General features: G+C 43.0%; 1 protein-coding gene across 5 annotated transcripts in view; it reads left to right on the top strand.

Moving 5' to 3' along the window:
• The window catches only part of ITPK1 (inositol-tetrakisphosphate 1-kinase), a 157,981-nt gene that overhangs the window by 126,280 nt on the left and 7,131 nt on the right, over positions 1 to 24,570 (top strand). For 4 of the 5 annotated variants that reach the window (XM_075029931.1, XM_075029934.1, XM_075029932.1 and 1 more), the window contains 5 exons: positions 8,085 to 8,183; positions 10,062 to 10,102; positions 14,848 to 15,013; positions 17,226 to 17,293; positions 18,779 to 18,941. In XM_075029931.1, coding sequence (XP_074886032.1) covers positions 8,085 to 8,183; positions 10,062 to 10,102; positions 14,848 to 15,013; positions 17,226 to 17,293; positions 18,779 to 18,941 — 537 coding nt within the window. The remainder of the gene's footprint in view (positions 1 to 8,084; positions 8,184 to 10,061; positions 10,103 to 14,847; positions 15,014 to 17,225; positions 17,294 to 18,778; positions 18,942 to 24,570) is intronic. The other variant, XM_075029933.1, reaches the window with a different exon arrangement.

The following is a 24,570-nucleotide window of genomic DNA, read 5'->3' on the forward strand; positions in this document are numbered from 1 at the left end:
TGGCTCCTGTCCTGGAAGTGTGTAGTTTGCAGATGGGAATTTAGTTTGGAAGTTGTTTTGTACTAGTCTAAGTAGTTTCTTAGCTTGGTATTTGAGAGAGGAAACATGAAATAAGCTGCATGTGGACCATTAGATGTATTTCAGAGGAAGGAGTCGTATTTGGAAACTGGTTCTTGGTTCTGAGACTCATTTATCATTCTGTGTACTAGGATAGTCCATGTTGGTAAGAGTACTAAAATCAGAGACTTATGTTGCTTCAGAATGGCAATTCTGACTATCATTCCTATATCCAACATATATGGGTAAGCATAGGAAACAGCAGAAACAAATTACTGTTTAGAGACAGTTGAGTTGGCTTTAATCAGCGTTTGGGTATTCACGCTGAACCTGATGTTTGCATTTTAATATAGAGCAGACACACAGAGCAGATTTTGTATTGTCTGTCTTCTGGAAATGCCTTTGTGGTTTCAGAGATAACAGTACTTCCAATGCCAGGGTCCTGAGTAGAACATTATTGGGTTAAAAATGCAGATAAAGTCTTTTCTGAGCTTCCCAAACAATCTCATTTTTTTCCTTGATGAGGAAAATTGCTTACTTTCTTTCTGTCATGTTAGAAACACTCCAGCCTATAAAATGATTCCCCAAGTTCTGGTACAGTTTCAGGAATATAAATGTTACTGTTTCAACAAAAGCCATTCTAGCAGGTTTTCCCCACCCTTCATCATTACTTATCAGAGAGTTTTGCCTAACATTCTTCTTTACACAGAGTCTAAGAAGCACCAGAAGGTTTTTTTCCTTCTCCTGGAAAGTTTGTCCATTTGCCTCTTTTTTCTGTGGTCAGGCATGCCAGAGTGCCTCCTTAAGAGCCTTTGCATGTGATGCTACTGGGAAACCTGAAAGACAGTGGAGGAGAATGAATCGAAGTTGGTAGATAGTCCAGTCTCTTGGGTAATCCTGTTGAACTGCAGGAAATAGGCTTTAGTTTTTGTGTACAGTAAGGGTATAAACATAGCCAAAATGCTGCATTTTTCAAACTGCTGAAGCCATGTGTTTTAATAATTGGCAGGGGGAGAGTTGTGCTTGGGTTTTTTTTTTAAATTCAACTGCAAAGTTTCCTGTCCCTTGCATTTGTAAGGTGGTGGGTAACTGCTCCTACCTACTGAAAAATGAGGCTGTTTGATGATGAACACACATCTCCCAGCCTTTACTCTGTCTCCTGAATGAGATAATCTTTCACCTTTTAACTTCCATGAGCTCACTTTTTCAGGCTGTGTCAATGAATGCGTTTCACCACAGGTCTCTTTTAACTGGAGGCATGTCTGTAGCTGTATTCCTCTACTGCCAGGTACCCATGAGGCTCCATCACCACGACTAAGCTGAATGCTTGTTTGCAAAACCTGCCTCTTTCCGCCTGAGCACCCAAGAGATGAGGTGAATTCCTTTCTTGGGAATCAGAAAGGAGCATCCTGCTCACTGCAGAAGGTGGGCATAAGATGAAAGTCTAGATCTAAAAGGTAAGGGAGGATCCTGTACAGACCATAGCTTTGTGAAATGGTTATCTCTGAAGAAGAGTTCAGCTGGGAGAAAAAACTCCCCTCAGGTTGGATTTACTTTGACTTTTGCCTTTGTTTCTTCTTTATCTTTTATCATTACTCTTCAATCTAAGTTGATTTCGTCATGTTCAAAAACCATAATTAGCACTTCTAAATTGCATGGAGATGGCAAGTTATTAGGAATTTTTTGAATAGATTCTTATTTATATTCAGTTGTGAGATTTCCTCACTCACTGCCCAGATGCTTCAAAATCACTACTTTATTGGAAATTAAGGCTGCTGCCCTGCAGATGTTCCATTTAACATAGATATTCAGTGCACAATTCATTGTATGTCAAGCTAGGGTAAGGTTAAATTGTGCCCTCAAAGCTGAGTCTGCTCTGCCCTCTTGTGTCTTTGGAACACGCTGCCAAATGTTCCCCAAATACAGCTGCTTTTTCATGAGAACTGGAATTTTCGCTTCACAGACTTGAGTAAGATGCAAACACAAGGCTATTCAGATATGGGTTGATTTTTCAGTGATGAGTAGAGATTGACATACGTTTGAACTAAAATCTGCTCTGCCAATATTCCTCGTGCACACATATGTCTGAGGGGAAGGCAAAACAACTTGAGAGTATTTTTAATACAGCTCAGAAGTGCTAAAATAAACATGACTGAATGCTCTGTAAAGTTGTGGGGTTTATGAATAAAGTTGTGGGGTTTATGAAGCTTCAACTGAAAAATTATCTACTAGAGGAACAAGTGAGGAAGGGGTTCTTCCAGATGATAGAGACTGGGCTGCTGTGAACTTGTGGGTTGACTTAGCTTGGCTGATTCCTTGACGTACCTTAGCAGAAGCGACAGTCCAAAGCTATGGTAAGTTTACTGTGATTAAAGAGATTCTGAAGGACAAAAAACTCTAGTCATGTAGTGATTTAAATTAAGATGCCTTCAAGGTCAGGTTAAGCTGCATGCTAAAAAAAGAACCTGCCAGCTTCTCTGTGTGGTTGGTCATTTTTTTTTGGTTGAAAACGAACTTAGGAGGCAGGGGTGAGCTGGAAGTTCAGATTTCCTCTGCTTATTGTATTAGGAGAAAAAGACGTTGCCCTGGCTGTGCATCCTCTCTATCCCCCCAGGAGCAGAGTGCAGCAGTGCAAGCTGGTGGAAGCTAGTGAAGCACAGTTTACTGAAAATATATTTATTTTTAAAGAGATTTAAGCATTTTCAAATCACAGAGCCAACTATTCTGTTAGAGTGGCTTTTCTCAACAAAGTAGGAAGTTTAGAGTTTGATATGGTCTGCTGTAAGTCTTTCAGATAGCTTAAGGCTTAACATTTGCTCCATGAGTGTTGGACGATGACTGACCTGAGCCAGTCCTGATTTTGACATGGATATTTTTCTCCTTATCTTAAGGGTGTTTACAGCAGAGACCAGCACTTTTCAGAAGCAGCTTTTTATTTTTGGCTCAAGCCGCAGGTTTTGAGCTATCCTCACAGATGACCATGAACTCTCTTTTTAAACTCCTTTTCTGAAGACAAGGAAATGCAGTTTGTTGATCTATGAATGCAGAGCATTGGATCTGCAATTTATTATGTGTTGTCTTACCTCTCCAAAATCATAAGGACCAAAGAAACCTGAATAGCAAAGTGTTTTATGGTTCTTCTGTTCTTAAGTTTAATTTTTCCCCACAGTGATCCACAGCTGTCCTTTGTGTCAGTACTTCTCAACTTTTTGTAGTGCAAGGACCTTCTACCTTCATTGAAAACCATCCAGGGATTGTCTTGTACAGCCCTGTCACAGTGGTTTGCATTTACTATCACGGAAGGTTTGCTTCAACTGGGACCAGCTATGTATTAGTCTTATTTTTCCTCGATCTATTTTGTCTGCCTGCTGAATGGGAGTGCGTGTTCAGTGTTGGGTTTCTTGTGCCTTCTTCCTGTCGGGGGTTTGGGTGTCCTGTAACTGGCACTCTGTCTGCGGGCCACCAGTGGTGCACAGGCCCTGGGTAGAGGAGCACTGCTCTACAACTCTTACTAAAGCAAGTCCCAAGCATAAAGATTTCCACCAGTTCTGTACCAGAAAACTTTTTTTCCCCAGCCAGTATTTAGTCTGCATTTTCCCCATCTTCACATCCCATTGGTCCTGTCACTGTTGTTGAACTTCATCTGGAATAATCCCTCCCTTGGCACCAACACCCTGGTTTGAGCACTCTTTCACCTCTCTCTTGTTGGTTAGCTGTGTTACTCATCCTGTAAACTGGTCTTCATCAGTCATTTTTTCCACCTTCATAAGAATGTTGTTGCTCCATGGGAACAGAGCAATGCTGTGACAAAGCTCACCCCAGAGCAGGACATACCAGAGCTGACTGCCCCAATGCTGTGCGGAGGAAGGTGATTACTGCCTGTCACCCCGCGACCTGTTACTGCCAGCTTCCCTGATGTCTTCAGAGGTCCCACTGCAAACGGTCCCCCTGCATTTGCAATGAACATGATCCCAGCTGTGATCTCCAGTCAAAGGTGATGGAGGGATAAACTGTAGGTAGCAGTGGAAGAAGAGAAATGACAGTTGAAACAAAAGACTGGCAAGGAGAAGAAACAGGGGTGATAAAAAATGCAGAAAGTAAAAGAGAGGAGAGAGGGAGCTCCCTATGAGATCAGATAATCTTGAAGAAAAGGGAGAATAATTTAAGGAAAATATAGAAAGCAGACACCACAAAATTTGTGCCAAGGCATACAATAAAAATGAGGACAAAGATGGGGGAGGAACACAGTGACAGGATTTTGACTTAAATTTAATTATGATGTGTTGTTTCTAACAACAAAAATGCTACAGATACTTTTGGTACTTGTCTGAAGTGAGAGCTGAACCCTCTCCCGATCTGAAGAGTCTTTCCTTGTTGCTGTTAAGTTGGCAGTTCTGGACCTGACATGGTGCACCTGGAGTCCTGGCTGTATTTCAAAGGCAGGTCTCTGAGAGACTATTAGGCACTTAGACAGTGGTATTTCTTTTTCTAAGTGTGCCCTATAAAAATGTACAGCCTCTTATATCATGGCAGTCCTTTGACTTACGGAGAGATTTTTCCTGCTGATATCTTTGGTTCAGTAAAGGCTGCATGAAGATAGGGTTAATAATTATGGTTATCTGTTTATCATGTGATTCAGTGGAGGTACCCCAAAGGGAGCGATGAAGTGCCTGAGTTTTAGTTTCAGATCCAAAGTGGAAAGCATAGAAATTGCATTTGTAATAATCTCTTGGGAACTAAGAACACTTGTACCAGGATGAGGCAGAGCCTTTTCCAAGCTTGCTGTTTTAGAAGAAGTCTCTTCCAGTCAGCAGCACCCCAACGCACAGCTCAGAGTGAATACTGATGGTAGAAGAGCAACAGCGTCGGCTCCTTGCGTGGGTTCTGGGTTGTATCAGCTTGGTGTCCTGACACACATACAGAATCACTTCTGCTAGCGGTGCATGGCTAATGCAGCTCCATAGGAGGCATGCCATGGCTGTGGCCTCATACTTTAGTAGTTCTCAGACTGCTTTTATAGAAGTGCTTCACCCACACTAGGGCTCTCTGATGCAAATGAGAATATTGCTTGGTTTTACACAGGAGGGTTAGGCTGTAGTATCAATACAAAGGGTCAGCAGTGGGGCCAGTCTCGTGTCACCCATTCTCACCTCTAGACTGTTATGTTTATTTGTTTGTATATTTACTGTTGTCCTTTTCGGCAATGATTTCCCACAGTGATTGGTCACTACTGGTTTGCAAAGAAGCAGTGATGGTGGCTGAGGGCCCAGTGCCTGACCACAGCTCAGTAAGACCTGCTAAAGCAGCTTACCTCAGCAGGAGGAGAGGAGAGGGTTCAATATACCGCTAGGTGTTTGTTGCACTTTGTAGATTGTATGGTGTGGTTCTATGCTGATGTAAAAGTATTGAGATTGACTCTCAACCATTCAATTAGGTCTGTCCTGGACCTCAGTGCAGAGAGGGTGTGCTGAGACTGCTGTCACTCTGATAGCAGGAGCTTGGTGATGAGAGAAAGCTTCAGCATGTGTTTGCCACCCTGGGAGGGAGAGGATCATTGCTGGCAGCTGGAGTACTTTTTTTAAACCTACAGCTACCTTCGGAATCGCAGTGTGTGCAATTAAACTCAGAGCAGCAGCTTTCTAGCTGTAGACCATACTGAAATCTTGTGGTGAGTGAGGGTTTGTTTGTCCTCAGGTCTGGCTGTGAATTAGTGGTCTGTTTTAGGGGCTTCCATGGGCTAGAATTGCATTCTTCATGGAGAAAATGCCACTGCCGTGCAAAGTCAGCAGGAGCACTTTGAGATGCTAAGAGTCTTCTCTGCTACTTTTTGTTGATCCAGGTGGTCTTTCCTAAGTACAAAGTCAAAGAAATTATTGTTTGCCCCTTCCTTCATCTCCCCATGCAAGTGTCATGTAATTGGCAGGAATGCTGAATCCTCCCTGTGTCCCATTTCTGTTGGCATGGGAGAGAAATGGAGGGAAGTGAGATGGAACCATACATCCCTCTGCATCTGCACTCTGAAGGCAAAGTTATTTGTGAGCATTAAGCATATGGGTGGGAGAGCTGCCAAGCCAAAGTTGTTCCCAAGTATCTGTAAACCAAATCTGATTCCTTAAATTCATCCAACTAAGGAACTTTTCACTCTGGCAAAGACTTGTAAATATTACAGTACCTGTCACTTTTGGATGCTGCTTTTCTGTTTTCATAGCAGTGAACTGAAAGCTTTGAAGTCTGGGATGTTTTGTTTAGCTTTGTAGAGGTTGACCTCAAAGCATCAATCTTTCTGCTCTTTTTAGGATGTAGGAAAATAGTCTTTTCTTTTCACAGAAAACTTCTTGTAGCAACAGTATTGCTAATGGCCAGAGTTCTCCGATATTCTTGGAGCGTTGAAGCATGTATTAAGATACATATACCAAAATAGAGAGAGTTTTGCATGTCTGTTATTTTCAGTAATTCAATTTTTTCTTCTGTGTGACGGAACATTCATAAACGTATACTTATAATGAAGTAAAAGGTATTACTCTAAACAATGCTTATAAAGTGGTTTCAGGATGCATGGCACTCTCATAGTAGTGTATAGTTAGTTTTGCTGGGGTTTTAGTTTACATGTACTTTTCAGTTTCTGCACCATCTGTGCAGCATAGCCTCCACCTGTTTGGATTCTCTGTGCTCACTGGGATAGACGTGGATGGTAATAACAGTCACGTTTTGCTTATTTTCAAGACAAGTTGCTGGTTGATAGAAACTTGTGGCTTGAGTTTGCCAGATACAGTTGCTCCCACAATTTGTGGTCTCCAGTTGCTTCTTGGAGGAAGATGTCATGCTGTTTCTCTTGAAATAATTCTTAGAATTGAGTTTAGGCAGACCTGTTCTGAATTGCAGTTCAGTACTGCACAGCTAACTCGAGTTACAACTTATTTGTGACTCCAAAGTTAACCTGGCCACACCTAAAACTCCATGGAGGCAGTACTTTTAAGACTGTGCTCACTGAGGAGTTAAGTTGGATAGTTGCTCTTGCTTGAATGATGTTCTTGCCTTGACTTTGTCAATGTGCGCACAGCTTTTGTCTGAAAGTGTTTGGGCCTGCTGACCTGTCCCAGAGCCATGGCTGAAGCCAGTGTTCTCTTTGCACTTGAAATTGCAACCCAGCCTTCTTGAGCGGTGGAGATTTATGCTCAAGTACTTTGAGTCCTACAGTGCTTTCCCCCTTTCCTGCTGTATTCCTAGGAGAATCAAAGTTCTCCTACAGTGAACACAACATGAATCCTAGAGCAATTCAACCCACTGAGTCACTAAGAGGGCTCGGTTTTGACTCCAGCCTTCCCGCAACCTGGTGTGAACAAGCACAATGTCAGCACAAGCACTCTGGAGCAGACCTGCTCTGTTAAATTTTACCTTGGTTCCCATGTTTTTTCTCTTTAACCAAAGTCCACTGAGCAGTCTTGCCAAGGTGTCTCAGCAGTGCTCTGACTGGCTTTGCCAGACCAAGTGAGCACTGTTTTCATGGCAGAGAGGTCGCCATAGACAGTGGGATGTGTTACATGGCTGGCACCCTGGCTGAAGTAAATCCACACTGGAACCTGCCACCTGATGGGCCCTACAGTAATGATGGCTTTGTGAGACTGCCTACTCCAGCCATACTTGCTAACCATTCAGTTTTTTGTAAAATGCTTTAGAAAATGATGCTTGAAGGCATGATGTTAAGAGCTAAGGTCGCAATTGCTTTTCACCTCACTGGCTAAGTCTTGTGCAGCTACATATTCCTAAGTGGGTGATCATGTTTGCTGCCTGTGAAAATATGGGATTTATATTTCCATTTAGATATCTGAAAATTGAGCCTTTCATCTTCTGAAATGTTTCCAAAAACCCAAATTCAGGCCTGGCTCATAATCTTTCCGGTGCTTTAATATCAACTGTTAAAGTAAAGCTGACTATCACGAAGCAGTTAGTATGGAGAGAGCTGGTAATGATGCAGCTGAGAAGCTAAACCCCCCATCTCCATTTGAGTCTCTTTTTTTGTCTTGCAGATGAGAGGATCTGTTCACCACCCTTTATGGAGCTGACAAGTGCCTGTGGAGAAGATACCTTGCAGCTTATAGAGAAGAATGGACTGGCATTCCCATTCAGTATGTACATGGGCTTTTCCTTAGTGCTTCTAGTTGGTTATGAATATTGCACATGCACCCCCCAATATGTAGGCAACACTGTGGGAGTGTAAGTTTCATTGCCAAAGTGTCAGGGATGTTAAAACCTTCCTGAAACAAATGCTCTGAAGTAGTCTACTTGGAATGTGGAACAAAACCCCTCCCTATCAGCTTTTACTTTGCCTTTTATTGAGGTTTCTTACTTTAAACACCTCACTACAGTAAACATGCATTCTTGGGAAATGCTAATAGTTCTAGCAAAGTTAGCCTCTTGCCCTGAGCTTGTGCAAGAAGTTTCTCCTGTCAGCTGGGTTCATTATTTTTCTTGAGAAAATCACTGCCTTGCTGACTCCCCCCTTTTTTTACCCACCCCTCCCTTTCCCTGGTACAGGCTACAAATACTATCTTAGAGGGTAGAAGAAGGAGTATAAGAATTACCATAGATAGCAGGCTGCAAGGGCCCATAACCTCAAACAGCTACTATGAACTGTTTGTGCTTTGTAGCAAATTTCATTGTGGGGCATGTACTTTAATTCGTTCCTTTATTTGATTCCTTGCAGTATAAAGTGAGCAGAATCAGTTAGTTGGTGTTTGTTCGCTTGCTGCTTGCCTCATTTGTAAGGTTCAGAGGTAAAGTCGTGTAGAAAAAGCATGTTTTTCCCTCCCTGCCATCGCTCTCCCATATGAGGCAGGTCTCCTGAAGCTAGATTGTGAAGCAGTAATTTAAAGCCCACTGAATGGCTTTGACCACCCTTCCTCACCCACGCACATTGTCCTCTCAATACAGGCTGGCTAGTGCTCAGTAGACAGCAGCATGGGCCATATATTCAGAAGGCCTGAATCAACCCCACTAAATGATGATGAAATTAAAAAATAACACTGAAAATTAATATAACATGGTACCGTGGGAGTGCTTTTTCTGCCTCCTCTTTCTCCTTTGCTTTTTTTTTTTTTTTCCTTAAAAATGCTCCTGCTCTCCAGAGCATGTGTCTGTAAGACATCATGTACCACTTTCCAAAATTTCAAGTTACCAACTTACTTTGGACTCTAGTGCAGATCATCTGCCCTTCATAGCTGCCTGTTCTTTTGCCTGGCAATTTGACTTTTCCAACAACCCACAAAGAAATCTTGTCCTATCCACCCCCTCACTACTTGCAGGTTTTCATCTCCTCTGCTTAACACACAAATAATACCAGCTCTAGTCATCATCTAGCAGGAGCATGTTGTTTCTTTCCTCTTACTAGTTTTAGGATGGAGGTGAGAACCAGGGTATACAGAGCAGATAAGGAATATGAAGGAGAAAGAACTGCAGGGCTCTTTCTACTTTTTTTGCCCCCCTTTATGGTTGCCTGTGAAAAATATGCTGTATCTTAGTTCTGTTCAGCCCATTCAGTTTCCTGCTCTTCCCCAAAAAGGAAGGAGGTAGGAAAAGAAGTTGGTTTCCACTGTGTCCCGGTTCCCTTGTTTTCAGGACAATGGTGTTTTGTGGTACCTTTAAAGAAGCTCCAGCCTCAGGCAAAATCACAAACTTGTGAAATTGCCCTCTGAGTAGGCAGGATGGCAATACCAGTACTAGTACTAACTTCATAGCTGATGCGTTGCACCTCTGTCCAGTCCTAATGATGACTTCTGCTTGCACCTTAGTTGCAGGGAGGAGTTGAGAGAGTAGGGCTTGGAGCAAGCCAAGCTTTGCAGTGATTGAGGACACTATTCAAGCAGAGACTGTCACTGGTATCTGGTACAGTCAATGCCTTGATCTGGTGAACTCCAGGGTTTGCACATGTGGGCGGCAATGGATTTATAAGAGTTTTGTGTGTCCTGTTTCAGTTGTGCATTGTTTTTTCTTTTTTATTTACCCAGTTTGTAAAACCAGAGTGGCCCATGGAACCAACTCTCATGAGGTGAGTTAAACTTTTGCAGTGTTATCCCCCTGCTTCCAGTCCCCCCATGGTGGTTTGGCTGGTGCTTTCCAATCCTGTAGTAGCCAGAATGAGCACTATGCCCAGATGACTTCCCTTCCCCTGCATCTCCCTCGTGTTTAATTACACCATTATTTTTTCAGATTTATCTGAAATGAAGTTAAATATGACTTTAACTTCTTGACATGGAAGTTTTTCTAGCAGTTTCTAGCTTCTATCATCTAGTTTCTTCTAGCAGTTTGTAGTCTCCAGTCAATTCTGCCTGCGAGGAATCTCCTTCAGCCTCTCCTTTGGTGGGAGGTCACACTTAAGTCATGTTTCCACCCCACCATGTTTCTCTTCCAACATGTATGTGGTACAGGTGAGAAATGGTTTTGTGCTGTAGATGAAGCAACTGGTTCCTCTCCTTGAGAGGAAATGAACAGCAAATAGAGGCAGTTTCCAGGCATGTTCAGTTGTAATAACACGGTTGGAGCTGGGGTAGAAACAGGACTGGTAGAACTATCTGCCTTCCCTCCTTCCTGTAAGGCAATTGCAGTTAAGCTGATTGTATATTCCTGGAAGGAGTGCATTCCCTATGAGCCTAGCTTCCTCTAAATTTAGGCAAGTTGAGTCTTGTTTTAATCCTTTTCCATTTGTGCTTCCTGCCTTCCTGCTTACCACAGCTCAGTTTTGAGAATCCAGCCCTCGCTGCTGGCTCTCCTCATGCCTGGCTTCCTTTGTTAACAATGTGGTCATCAGTCCAGGTTTCCCAGCTGCTCCTGAAACATGCAGTACATTCCTGCAGTATCTCTGAGAGCTGAAGGCCCTGAAGTAAAATGTAAATCTAGATGAGCAGAATGACTATGGCTGAAACCTTGAGTGACCAGCACTTCCTTTTAAAAATGCAGCAAGATTTTTTCATGCAGGCCTTAGCCTGGATCATTTTACAAGCTGACAGACAGTCCTGTTAGTTTGCCAGAACAGCCACTATAAATTTTTGCTATCATTCCCGAGAACACTTGGGGACTGGATTGTTAATGAATTTAAGACTGCAGCTTCACTGCTGATTTTCTTGTCAAGAGTTCCTCTGCAACTGCAACCTGACATGCATTGACCTTTCAGTGCTTGTCCAGTCAGGCTTGGACTTAGTTTCCCTGGTGAATCTTTCTTTGCTCTTCTTTCATACAGTGCAGACATACCTCAGCCTCCTGCCAGAATTCCATTTGCTGAGCAAAAATTAGACTAAAATACAGTTGTAGACTGCACTTTTATCACAGGAACTTATGGCTAGAGCCTAGGAGGACCCCTGGAAAAAAGCCTGAAGTCTTGCATGGTACTTTACATAGTTAGTAGTAGTAGTCACTTTTGGAATTGCTGAGTTCTCAGGAGTGATCCAAAAGTGTATTTATGATCAGAGAAGAACTGTCTTGTAATTGCTGTTTTGTGGTCGATAATGGCAAGGAAAGCGTAGAATAAATACTATAAATACTCTGCTTACAGTACAGTCCATTTAAAAGATGGAGCATAGGTCTAGAAGCAAGAAATTGTTGCTTGTTTTATTAATGACTCCTCCTTTGGCTTTTGCTAAATCGCTCCATTTTCTGTAGAGATATTGCCACTGCAGAGCTGACACTGGAACTAGAACACAGCCTGACCAGAAGCCTGCTTTTCTTCCTAAGATGACTATTCAGAAAGTTCAAGTACTGGCTAACAGGGACAGGTGAAGGTGCAGGCTTGAGTTTGGGTTTGGTGCCAGCCAAGGCTGGCAGACTCTGCATTTTGCAGTGAAAACACAAGCTAGTCAAGCCAAGGTGCTGTTAGTTAGTCTTCTTCTGGTGTCCCACAGTTCTACATGGCCTCTACACTAGAAGTTGCAGCGGCCAGCTCAGCACTTGAAGCTCACTTTGCCAGGACCGTTTGTTAGACTTGAACAGAGATGATACCTGAAGGTTGTCCTTCCCAGCTGCCAGCAGGTCAGAACATAACTGACATTTGGTAAAGCTGCAGTGAGACATCACTGAGACCCATAACCTGAAGAAATGTGTCCAGAATGACTCTTTTTCTAAGTGTTGAGCAGACAGGAATGAAAAGGCATAGAATTGCTGTGATTTTTGAGACTTAATTCCTTAAGGACATTGTCAGTAAAAATTCTTCATGCCAAATGTTTTGTTTTGCCTTCAAAAGAGCTCTGCATTTATGAGGAATGCTATTTGGAAATTATGATATAAAGTATTGTTCCCATGTTACTGCCAGACACAGCAGGTCTGTGCTAGATGACAAAGAGCAAGTGCACCCTGCAAGCGAATTCTTGGAGCTGTATTCATGCATGCTAAAAACCATGAGACATCTCAGTGAAACAGCATAATGCAACACCATGGGAGTTACATGGGTTGTGTGCTAGTCCACAGGGCTCTCATCACAAAGCTTTGCAGAAGAGAGGTTTCACATGGTTTCCAGTAGCCTAGATCAGTTCTATGCTAAGAAGATAAACTCTCTGGGTTTCCACACTTCTTAAATAGGATGATAAGTACCTGCTTATCTTATGTTTGTTTGTGGGGATTAATTAACTAATATTTGAAGAGAACACTATAGGAACAGCACAGTTCTTGCCAGTATGATGATGTAGATACTACAATGCCAACAGTCTACGCAGGAGGAGGAAGAGAGCAGTGTTTCTTGCCACCAGTGAGAGAAAAATGAGGTATGATGTTGTGAATCATCCTGATAGATGATTCTGCTGGTTAGAGTAGGTTTCTTGCACAGGTTGTTACAACTCACAAATCCACTCTGTGCTGTCAGATAGATAGCAGCTGGTATAATAGAAACAGAGTAAGAATATCAGCTGCAAGTTGGTATTGAATGCACGCGTTGACTTAAACTCAGAAAATGTTAATCTACTGAGTCATTGTGCATGCATGCAGACAATTATGTGATCTAATGTGGTCTATCAGATAAGGAAGAATAAGGAAAAAAATGTGCTCAGACTTTTAACTATGAATATGTCATCACTACATCATTTACCATGGCTATGTTTTTGAACAGCAAAACCTATTATATTTACTATTTTTATTACAGGAACAAACTAAGGTGTTAGCAGAAATTCAGTCTGAAAGTACAGCGTACATCAAATGAGCAGCTGATCACATATAATATATGAGAAAGAGCACAAAGTGGTAAAGTTTCTTTGTAAAATCCTTCCAGTGACCCTGACTTCACTAAGATACAGCTAATCTCAGAAAGTGTGAAAACTGACAGGAAGCATATGGAAAGAGCAAGCAAGCAGTATAACTCATCTGCACCATGCTGAGGCAGGAAACTCCAGTTCTGTTCTGTATATAGCTGTGGAGTCACTGTGGGACCCAGAGGAATTCTCTAAGCCTCTCTGGACTGTCTTGCATCCCGAGTAAAACAGTAGGCCCAAGCAGGCCAGTAAGAAAATATTAACAGGCATAAGAAAAAACTTGCGTTTCAGAGCTTAGGAACTTTTCTGGTAACTGTTGTGCATCCTGCACTGACTGAGGTAGGCAGCGGGCTGTTGTTATGGTTAGCTGTTGTCTTCAAAGTTCTTCAGAGGGGGAAGGTGCTCTAAGCAATGCATCCCTACCTGTGGGAGGGAGTTTTGCCCACAGGAAAGGAAGATAAAACATATGTCAGATTCTCTGGCCTTGAACAGTCTTTTCTCATATTCACCTGACTACTAACATGCCCTACTGCCATTGTGGATAACAAGGCCTAGCATCACTGGACTAATGAAGAGAGGTCGGTATTCAGATAACTAGAGCATAGCTTTTCCAGGGCTTTGAGGATGGAGATCAAACCTAAGTTATCCTCGCTGCTGTGTAGGGGCACACTGGTATAAAGTAATTTCATCACCTCTGCCAGAATGGTGCTTGCTGCTGGTTCTGTGTAGGAGGCATGGTAGCATCCATACTCCAACAACAAACCTGCAAAATGGGCCACCACAGTTATGATAATTATATATGCATGTAAGCATGGTAATGGAGGGATTGATGGAAAGAGCAGTGTAACATGTGCCAAAGATATGTTGGCTCATCAAAGTACTTCTTTGCACCTACCAGCATTGCTTCCATGCTGTTTGAGGCAGTTGTTCATCATTCAGGCCCTATAAATGCCTTTCTTCTTGACATATTTGTCCCAGTCCCTTCAAGAGGGCTATCTAATTGGAGGAATGGGGTGAAACCAAGCCAAGAAAATCATTATGCTGGCATTTGCTAGCAATAAGAACTACTAAAGTCTGAAAAAAGGTCTCTGATGATGTGGGTGAAACCCTGGTGCTTAGGCCATTGTGACTGGACTCAACCAAGCCATGGGATGTAGAGCTGTGGGGAAGAACTCGTATAGTTAGTACACAGAGCTGTTCCTTCTGTTGTTCTCATGATACGTGCTTGTATTCAATACAAACTTTGTCATCTGTGTTGGTCAAATGCTCTACCCTTTTGTAGTACATGCAGTTGCAGTAGCTTCCCAACTAAAAGCAGCAAATGAAATTGCAAAGATCTGAGAAGAAAATGTTGATTGAAAATGAAAGCTGCACTGGCAGTAGTGTTTGGAGAGTTGTGCATCAGTGAAATGGAACGTAATGAAATAAGACTAGCTGCTGAGCAAGAATTCACATGTGGTCAATATATATCCATCAGTAGATGTTCCCCCTCACCGCTAGTCAGGTGATGGGTAAGCAGAAATCATTGAAAGACTTGTGCACAACTGTGTGTGCGTGTTTCCAGATGGCGATCATCTTCAACCAGGAGGGCCTGAAAGCTGTTCGCCCCCCTTGCGTCATTCAGAGCTTCATCAATCACAACGCCGTGCTATATAAAGTCTTCGTGGTTGGGGAATCCTATACAGTGGTGAAAAGACCATCTTTAAAGAACTTCTCTGCAGGAATCTCAGGTACGTTGTGCCAATTTTAATGGAAATGTCAGTTCTCGGAGCCTTGGTAGCAAATAGCTCAAAAGAAAAATATCTTTGAGAAGGCTGCTGAAGTGAAGGCAGCTGTTTCTTACATACTGTGTTTCCTCTTCTGTATTATTTCAATAGGAAGGGAGATAACTCATCTGCTCTGGAATACATACGAATGACATTTGTATAGTAAATATTTATGCAATGGTAACCTGAGTCTTACCTGTTAGAAACAGTGTTTTATGTCATGTGGAAAGGGGGAAAAGGAGAGAAATTCTCTCATTTCACAGCAAGTTCATGTGTCATTTGTTCCAGAGTTTGTTTATAAATGTGCTTTGGAGAGAATTTCCTGGATTCCATCATTTCAGAACTTCCTCTCCCTATTTTTACCTTGGTTATATATGTGTGTTTAAATGAAAGATCACTTGTGCTCTCCCCTAAATGAACCTCTCTGTTCATGTGAGGCCCAGTGTTGTAAACTTTGGTGGGAAGTGTCCTTTGGTTTGTAGATACCAGCTGTGTTGGGGGGAAGGAGGAATGGATTTGTCAGTGACAGCAGTGATCCTCCTATATGTCACTAGAAAGTAGCACTTGAAGAGTTTTCATTAAAGATTACTTAAATTTCCTTTATGGAAAAAAAAGCTCCTTTCCAGAGAACTGCATTCTGTCGTCCATCAGAAGCAAAAAGGAATTAGCAGTGCATGAATAGAAGCATGATCTGCCTGCAACAATCCAGGAGGTGGGGATGGGAGGGGAGAAGGTATCAAACTAAAGGAGGTGAATGAACAAGTACCAGTTTCTTGTCACTTTTCTTAGTTTCCGCTGATCTTAATATGTCTGGGTATGCTAACCATTGCATTCTGCACACAAATATGTATTTTGTTAGTATACGTATAGTAGAATCCTGGTAAAAGTTCTTGTCTGTAGGTATGTATGCCTGTATTTACATTTAGATCTGCTCTATGTCCTGATCAAATTAAGTAGGCCAGAATCCGTGTTCATACAAACTATTAGGACAGTTGGTCTATACTTTTGCTGGAAGGGAACGTTTTACGGCATCTTTCTCAAAATGCCTTAGCTAATGTCTCATCTGTTAGTGTAAGACTTGAAAGTTGTCTGAAAGCCCACATAAAAATAAGTTTTGTGGGCAGATGAGGCTAAGTGTCTGGCTTTCTTACCCTCATCAGGAGAATTTAAGGGGGCCATGCTACAGGCAGCTGACTAGGCAGATCTGACGATTAAGCAGATCTGGTGGCTCTGAGGCACTCCAGCAGCTGACTGTCTGAAAGTACAGGGCCTTTCTAAATGAGAGGAAAGGAAGGAAGAGTATATGGTGGTGTCGGACTGCAGAGTGGGTTTGGGTTTACTTTTCACAGCTCCCCCAACTTTATTGTATGTGGCCCTGTGTCTGCTCTTAAATGTCCACTTAGAGAGCCCAGCACAGCAGAAATACTCTGTTGCTGGTGCCACCTGCCTGCTGAGACTTTGGTCTGGGTGTTCCCATGCAGATTGTCTGTATGATGCCATCACTCTGCTGCGGTGGGAGTCCCAAGGGGAGAGTTGTGGTGGATTTCTCCCCGCCAGTAAAACCTCCAGCACAGAGAGAGCGGGAGGAGAGGTGCCAGTACAGTTCTCCCCGTGGTTTCCACTGTGGTACTTCAGTGGCTTCTGTCACCTCAGGGTGTCTCCTGCATTCCTGTGGTGCCTCCCAAAAGGAAGGCAGGCCCTGACCATGAAATTTGCTGCTTTCCTCCTTGGTGACAGTGCCCTGCCCAGGTTCACAGGGATCTCGGTGTACCCTGGGTGCTGTCAATCTACTGCCTGCGGTGAATGCAGCTCCTCCCTTCCCATTGGAACCGTCACTTCGAGTATAGCAAATTAGTAGAAATTAACGTCATTATCTTACTGAACTTAGTTAATTGGCTCTGGTGAAGGAAAGGAAACCAGTTTCTGTTAACCCTGTGCAGGTCTATCCCTTTGTGGTCCAAAACCCGCGGGTGACCCGCCGTGGGTCCCTGCCTGCGCGGACAGCTAGGTGCCCGCAGCAGGAGGGGCGCTGCGGGTGGGCTGGGGGGCCGGGGACTGCCCGGCAGGGATCGGGGCTACATCCCCGGGGCTGCAGTGCCATCTGCTGTTCCTCGCACTAATCCTTTGGAAATTAAAATCTGATACAAAGTTATTTACGACCTGCTTTTAATTCCAGACAGAGAATCAATATTTTTCAACAGCCACAATGTTTCAAAACCAGAATCCTCATCTGTCTTAACAGCAGTAAGTACACTTGGTCTTTTTTCTTCTAGCGCGGCTGGAAAACTGTTTAGTCCTTTCTTATCGAAGCGTTATCAGCTAGTGACTCTCCTTCACAAGTTGTCTGCTTCTGTGTTGCAGGCTGAGGTCTGTTTGGTACAAGGAACCAGCATGACTGTGTCCCCCTCTGGTTTTCCTTACCGAGCTCCGGTGAGGAAGCACTGATGCAGCAGGGCTGTGCTGCTTGCCAGGCCTAAACTCCCCAGAGCTAATCTAGGCAAAGGGGGAAGAAGGAGATTCTGAATGCAAATACCTGGCCTTTTCCTGTCCAGAGAGCTTAATAAGCATAAATCATCTTTCTGGGACTCAGTTCTGTGAGGAAAGACAAATGGTGAAAATTCAAGCAGAGAAATGGTGTTGGGTAGGGCCACAGAGAGCCAGTAGCTGTCTGTGGTGTGAGCAAGCCTGAGCTGTGACCACGGGACCATTTCTGAGTGTCTTCCAAGTCCAGCAGTGCCAGCACACTGCACAGTTTCATACTTGCATTACCAGTCCTTTAAATAAGCTTTGCACATATGAATCCTAACAAGTTCTTGGGCACTCAACTTCTGAGAAAGTCACTTTACAGGACTGGGTCCTTTCAATCTCTGAGTCTCCAGATTCTTTTCTGTTTCACAAGCTCTATTGGGGAGTAGTTTCATAGTCGACAATGATTAAATTTTAAGTTGTGTGCAACACTGGTAGGCATACTAACTATTAAAACTGTAATTGTGCTAGTCATAAATCCCTTTATGGCTAAATTTACTTTGAAACTTAGAGTATATGCCTCTGTGGTTTACCTGCCATCTCTCACATACACGTACATATTCCGTACACGCTTCTGTAGGCATAACAGCATACTTCTGCTTTGTAACATGTCGTTTAGAAAGTGAAGAAAATTACATCTTCCAGTCATAAGTAACCTGAGTTGCTCATTGTAATAAATATTTATAGAATAATTTATACATGAAATCCCACATAAAAGATAGCCCCTTTGAATTAGCGTCTGCCCTGATGATATCAGCTGAGTTGTATTATATGGCTCAGATTAAACTAACAGCAGGAGTCTGTCTTATCAGCCCGTTAGCATAGGCCTTAATCTACATTGAAAAAACAGAATGTTATCCAGGGTTAAACGTGCCAGCTGTATTTGGTTTTTTAAGGTGTAGATCTAGTACTTAAATTATTAAGTCTGATTCTCCATTCATTCCTACACTGCTGTCTCTTGAGGAGCTGCACCAGTATGAAGAGGAAGAACTAGGTGCTTTAGAGCAGGTGAACTTCCAATATAGGAAGGATTCTGAATTATGAAAGCAGTTTCTCTTTGGTGTCTTTCTCTGTTTCATGCCACTGGTTCTCTGCAATTAGATTTGGTGGATATGCACCTGGAAACCTCTGAAAAATCAATCAATCTTTCCACTAAAAAGACTGTTTCAGAGTCCCTTAGTAATGTGTCTTTTTCCACTATAGCTGGATAAAATCGAAGGAGTATTTGAGCGGCCAAACGACGACGTCATCCGGGAAATCTCTAAGGCGCTGCGACAAGCTCTGGGAGTTTCCCTCTTTGGAATTGATATCATCATTAACAATCAGACTGGGCAGCATGCGGTCATTGATATAAATGCATTCCCAGGTGAGAAAGGCCTTTCCACTAATGCTTTGTGGAAACTGTGCAGTGCGTGCTTAGTGTGAAGTTCTACTGCTGGTGTCTCACATCATTGCTTCCCAGGTCGGGGACAGGAGAGCAGCAGCCAAATTGTTCTGAGATCGGACACTGTTCAATCTGGGAAGGGCAGAACCCTAATCTAGACAAGGAATGTGCTACTGAAATATTTGCTCGTAGGAGATATGGTCAAATTTTAGTGGCCAGCTGTAACATGGCTGTCATGCCCTTCTCTGCAAAGGGAGGCCCAGGAAATGAAGCGTGGGACGGTGTGCTGGGACCTGGCCTTTCTTGGCCTGTCCTTCATTCTGAAGATGAAAATAATAATAATAAATTCTATTTTAGGAGAGCCTTTTAAGATTTCTATTTTTCCAGACTCTGTGCCATTAAAAGTGTTGAGGGGGTGGAAGCAGCAAACTGTTCCCTTGAAAATCTCTTCCTGTGCAAATTGATTCCCCAGACATTTGTGCACAAAAGCAACAACACCAAGAATCTGAAGATGATAAAATTGTAGGGGCACAGAAGTTGCTGTAAAGAGTTAAATATCCTTGCAGGTTCTCATAAGTGCATCCTGGAGTAAAACAATAGAATAGAGCATGTGAAAACAGGTAAATTTGTCCTCCACTGTTTTTAGTGCAACATACATCTTGGAAACAACTAAACAAGCTCCTTGACCACTGGAATTGTTAAAAGGAGTAAGTGGAGGCAATAATGGTCTGTCATTTGTGCTAAATTCAGTAGCCTAACACAGGAAAAGAATACATCATCTGATTTGATGCTGTTTTGCATGGGCTTTTTCTCTTTGAGAATCAACTCTCACTACCTGAATAGTGATGTTTGTTTCCAGAGACATACACACGCTGTTACATAGTTTGTTTAACCTGTCATTGAAGACTTTGAGTTTTCAATATGGCTGCAATATCTTTACATCTAGAGATCTTGCCCTGAGCCCCCAGTCTTCATAATCTTTCAGTTCAGGTCCTCAGTGCCACTACTGCCCTGGAATGCCTTGCCTGTCTGTCTCTACAGTGACTGGCTTTTAAAATTCCAGCCCTGCTATTCTCAGGTCACTTTGGAGCTTGGTTCTACCATATGGTGTTGATGCAATCTGCAGACCTATGAAAACAGTCTTCTGCCAAGAGCAGTGAAACAAGCTAAATTGGGTGTCAGATGGAACCATATACATTTTATGAATGGGATTATATTTCAGACACTGGGTCTTGAAGTCAGTGATGCAAAACATTCTTTTGCAATCCTGCCTCCTGCATTTTGGTTTGGTGTTTTGGGTTTTTTGTTTTTTCAAGTATTGTTTTGGATTTGGTACTTTGCACAGACTGAAATTCCCCTTTTCTTGAAATGTTGAAAAGTCCGGATTGGGGAACAACTAGTGGCAAACTTAACTATTTAAAGAGAAGTCTTGTTGTGGCAGAAGTTCGCAGAACTGCCTTGAGCCTCGTGGTCTGCTGTACTTCCACCCTAAGGCAATAGTTTTCGATATTCAGCCCAAGTCCTGTGTTTCAGTCTGCACAGTAATTGGTCTTTGAAGAGACATTGAATTAACAGAGTGGCTTAGTCCTTGCAGGATGTCTACATTGTGTCTCGCACAGGATTTTTTTGGTGGTGAACATGTGGGTAGTGAAGGTGACGACTGGCTTTATCACCATGAGATAGGTTGAATACTAGTTGGAGAAGTCTAGAGGATAGCAGCAGGGACCAGACTTGCAGAAGAGAGAAGGCTGGGGGTAGACAAAACCACCTTCAGATTTGTAAAAGGTAGCAGAACTGAGAGAGATGAGCTGCTCTCAAGGGCTGCTGAGGTTGTAGACGAAGCAATGGGGTAAAATACAACAGAAGAAAAGTTACATTTCAACACAGAATACTCTGTTGCCCAAAAACATGTTCAGCTCAGGCAGCTGCATTTCCCTCCAAGGGCCAGTATGGTTAAAGGCTGAGTAGCTTCAAGGGCTGGCTTCATCGATGGAGCCAGTACCTTGCTAATGAGAAGTTCAAATTCAGCCCCGCTCAAAAGAGTCACTGATGGGCTGCATCAGCAGTGGGATCTCACTGTTCCTGGCTCAGTGCAGTCCCAGGAGGCAGCTTTCCCTTGCTCCTCTTTCTCAAGTCATCCTATCCTGCAAGAGTTACAGTAGAGCCAAAGTGGAGCCAAGCTGGATGCCTGAGGGACCTGCTACATTATCTCTGCACTACTGCCTTGGGGAAGGGAGGGGAAGAGGTGCCCTTTAAGGAGCATTCACAGCCTCTTTCATGGAGCTCAAGTTATGGCCTAGGGCCAGGCCTGACCAACTGCCCAGAGGCTTGGCTTCCTTGTGTGCTTTTTTGTTTACGAGGCTTGAAGCTCATTTGAACCTGCCACTCCCTGCGTGTCATCTTGAAATTAGTGTAATGTCAGAATTGAGAGCAGATGTACCTGTAGGAGGATGTTGTCTGTTATCTGCTCCATTAGCACCAGCAACTCTTTAAAGAGATTTTAAAGATAAATGTCTGAAAGGCCTATTGTGTCTCCTGTGCTGTGGGAAGCCACCAGGACTATATTTAGCAGTGGTTACCAGCTGAGATCTTTAATGGTAGGCACAGTCACTAGCATGTGGGTTTTATGTTTGTCTGACATTAGGTAATTGAGAGAAAAGGCTCAGCATAGCCTGCTGTCCTGTGGCCCTGGCTGCGTGCACCCAGCCTGAGCAGCAGCTTGTGCGCCTGTTCCGCAGCCTGTCACCAGTATAGGTGAACTGCTGGTTCTGTGTGCGTATATGTGGTAGCTGGAAGCATCAGCTCTGAACATGCACTTTGTATGTGTAAATATGCTGCCACAAATGCAGGACATAGGTCCGTTTCTGCCCAGGGAAAGAGGCGGAAAAGCAGAGAGTGTGCCAGATCAGGGAGAGTCTTCTAAAAATCAGGCAGGTAGCATCTCTAATGCTAGCTTTAAAATGCTTGTAGGCACTTTTTGACTCCACAAAGCTCAGGGAGGCAGGTACTTGTTTTCAGATGCCTTGCGGTGTGGATACCCTTCCTATCCCTGCTCAGCCAGAGGACTCTGGAGACTGTTTTCAACATAGCAAAATTCAGGCCTCTTCTAGACAGGCAAATGGTTTCAGTGGGCCGTGCTAGGATAGTACCTGCTGGAGCATGATTCATGCAACTTGTGCTTTGAGGCGTGCAAAACTTATATCCTCCCACTGATTTCTTGTGTGACATGAACCCCGAATTCACTGCCAGTAGTTTCTGAGGGTGTAATTTATTCTGCCCTTCTTGATTTTGATATCATCACAGCATGGTAATGTCCCACAATTGCCTTTTTTGAGAGGCCTGCAGCAGCAGCCAGTGAACAGAGCAAGGCAATATCCACAGAGCTGGCAGCCTTCCCCGGGCATCCTGTGGGGACCAGAGCTGAGACACCCTGGTTCTCTTCCTCCCTTCCTCGTATTTCTTTATTTAGAAGTGTGTGAAGTTTCTTCTGAGTGACAAGGCAGAATTACTTGGGCCTTTCCACCCAGTGTGCAGAGGGCTTGCACAGACAAAGCCTGCTGGATACATACAGCTTCCTTACACTGTAACATCTGCTGATTTCAGGACTGAATAACTGGCCATCTTATTCCCATTAAATATTTAAAGTAACTTCTTTGTGAGTTTGCCAGGTGCCCTCAAACAAGGCTGGTTTGTTTTTAGTGAGCAGACACGAAACACTCTAGGGTACTATGGATCTCCTCTGTGAATATTAAAGCTGTTACTATGGAGATGGCTTATTCCCAGTGTGTTTGAAGCACTCTGAGTAGATTTGAAGGCTAATCCCAGGGCTTTTACATAAGCAAGAAAGCGTAACAAGCACCTCTGTCAAAGAGGTGGAGATCTTGTTCTGGCTCCCATGACTGGCTGTAAAGGTCCTAGTTGCCCCCTGTCGACCAATGGATTATCATGTTGGGGCACTGGGAAACTTAATGTTTTGAAATGGCCGATTTGTTTGGTGAATCTGTTTAAGGGCCTTTGAGAAAGGAAAAACTGGGAGCTGTTGTCTCACTTTGCTGGTGTTTTGTGTGTCCTGTTAAGTACCTAGGAGAATTGTGACCAAGTGCAATAAAATCCAAAGCAATGTAACAGCCTAAATAAGAGTTAATTGGTTAACATATGGGTTATAAATACACCATAAAATCACCACATTTATCTTAACGTGAAATTATGCTCTGTTGTGGTTTAACCCCAGCCAGCAACTAAGCATCACGCAGCTGCTCACTCTCTCCCCCCCTCACAGTGGGATGGGGGAGAGTCGGGGAAAAAAAAAAAAGTAAAACTCATGGGTTGAGATAAGAACAATTTAATAGAACAGAAAAGAAGAAACTAATAATGATAATAGTAACACTAATAAAATGACAATAGTAATAATAAAAGGATTGGAATATGCAAGTCATGCACAATGCAATTGCTTATCACCCGCTGACCGACACCCAGTTAGTCCCCAAGCGGCAATCCCCCCCCCCCACTTCCCCCAGTTTATATACTAGATATGACGTCCCATGGTATGGAATACCCCTTTGGCCAGTTTGGGTCAGCTGCCCTGGCTGTCTCCCCTCCCAACTTCTTGTGCCCCTCCAGCTTTCTCGCTGGCTGGGCTTGAGAAGCTGAAAAATCCTTGACTTTAGACTAAACATTATTTAGCAACAACTGAAAACATCAGTGTTATCAACATTCTTCTCATACTGAACTCAAAACATAGCACTGTACCAGCTACTAGGAAGACAATTTACTCTATCCCAGCTGAAACCAGGACAGCTTTTACCTTATGTTTTTCACCAAGTTGGGCTTTTATTGCCTAAGAAAGTTGGTCTTTACAGGAGAATGGAGATTAGAATTTAATTATTTATGGATCTGAGGGCCTCTTCTGCCCTGTGATCACATCACTGAAAGTGTTTTAAAATGTGCATTTACTTTGTGGTCTCTGGGTTCTGCTCATGTGCTGCTGTGTGAATGTGTGCTATTCACATGGGACTTTTAAACTGTTATTTATTGCTTCAGTCTCCTATATAAATACCAGGTCACCTTCAGAATACTTTCACAGACATTTTAAAACAATCAGCCTATCCCATTAAATACACTGAATGTCATATGTCACCTCTAAATACTAAATCAAATTGATAACAATTTTAGGTAATGCAGTAGCAGTTAAGATCCATTTCAAGACATTGTACTGATATGTTGCATGTCTGGTTCAATTTTAAAATGAATTCAATGATAAAACTGTGCCTGTACCAGAGTGTTTAAAATAGAGCCAGAAGCTCTGTATGCCTACTGCCGCCGTTTGTGTCACCAAAAATGTCATGTCTCCTGGTATTTGAGCAACTGTTTTAACCAGGAAACTTGTTAAACTCTGCATTGTAAATTGTCTGGAATCGCTTAACAGAACATGCAGAAAGCTGGTTTCAGTACTGAAATAAAAGATTGATGTGTCTACCAAATACTTTATCATTGATATATGTTTTCTGTCCCTTGAGTGCTTTTTCAGACTTTGCTCATAGCAGGGAACATGTTTTAAGTGCCAAGTTAGGTTAGATTAGATGAGCATCACATTGCCTCTTACACAGTGGGA

Source organism: Buteo buteo, chromosome 6, assembly GCF_964188355.1.
Source record: "Buteo buteo chromosome 6, bButBut1.hap1.1, whole genome shotgun sequence".
Taxonomy (NCBI): Eukaryota; Metazoa; Chordata; class Aves; order Accipitriformes; family Accipitridae; genus Buteo; species Buteo buteo.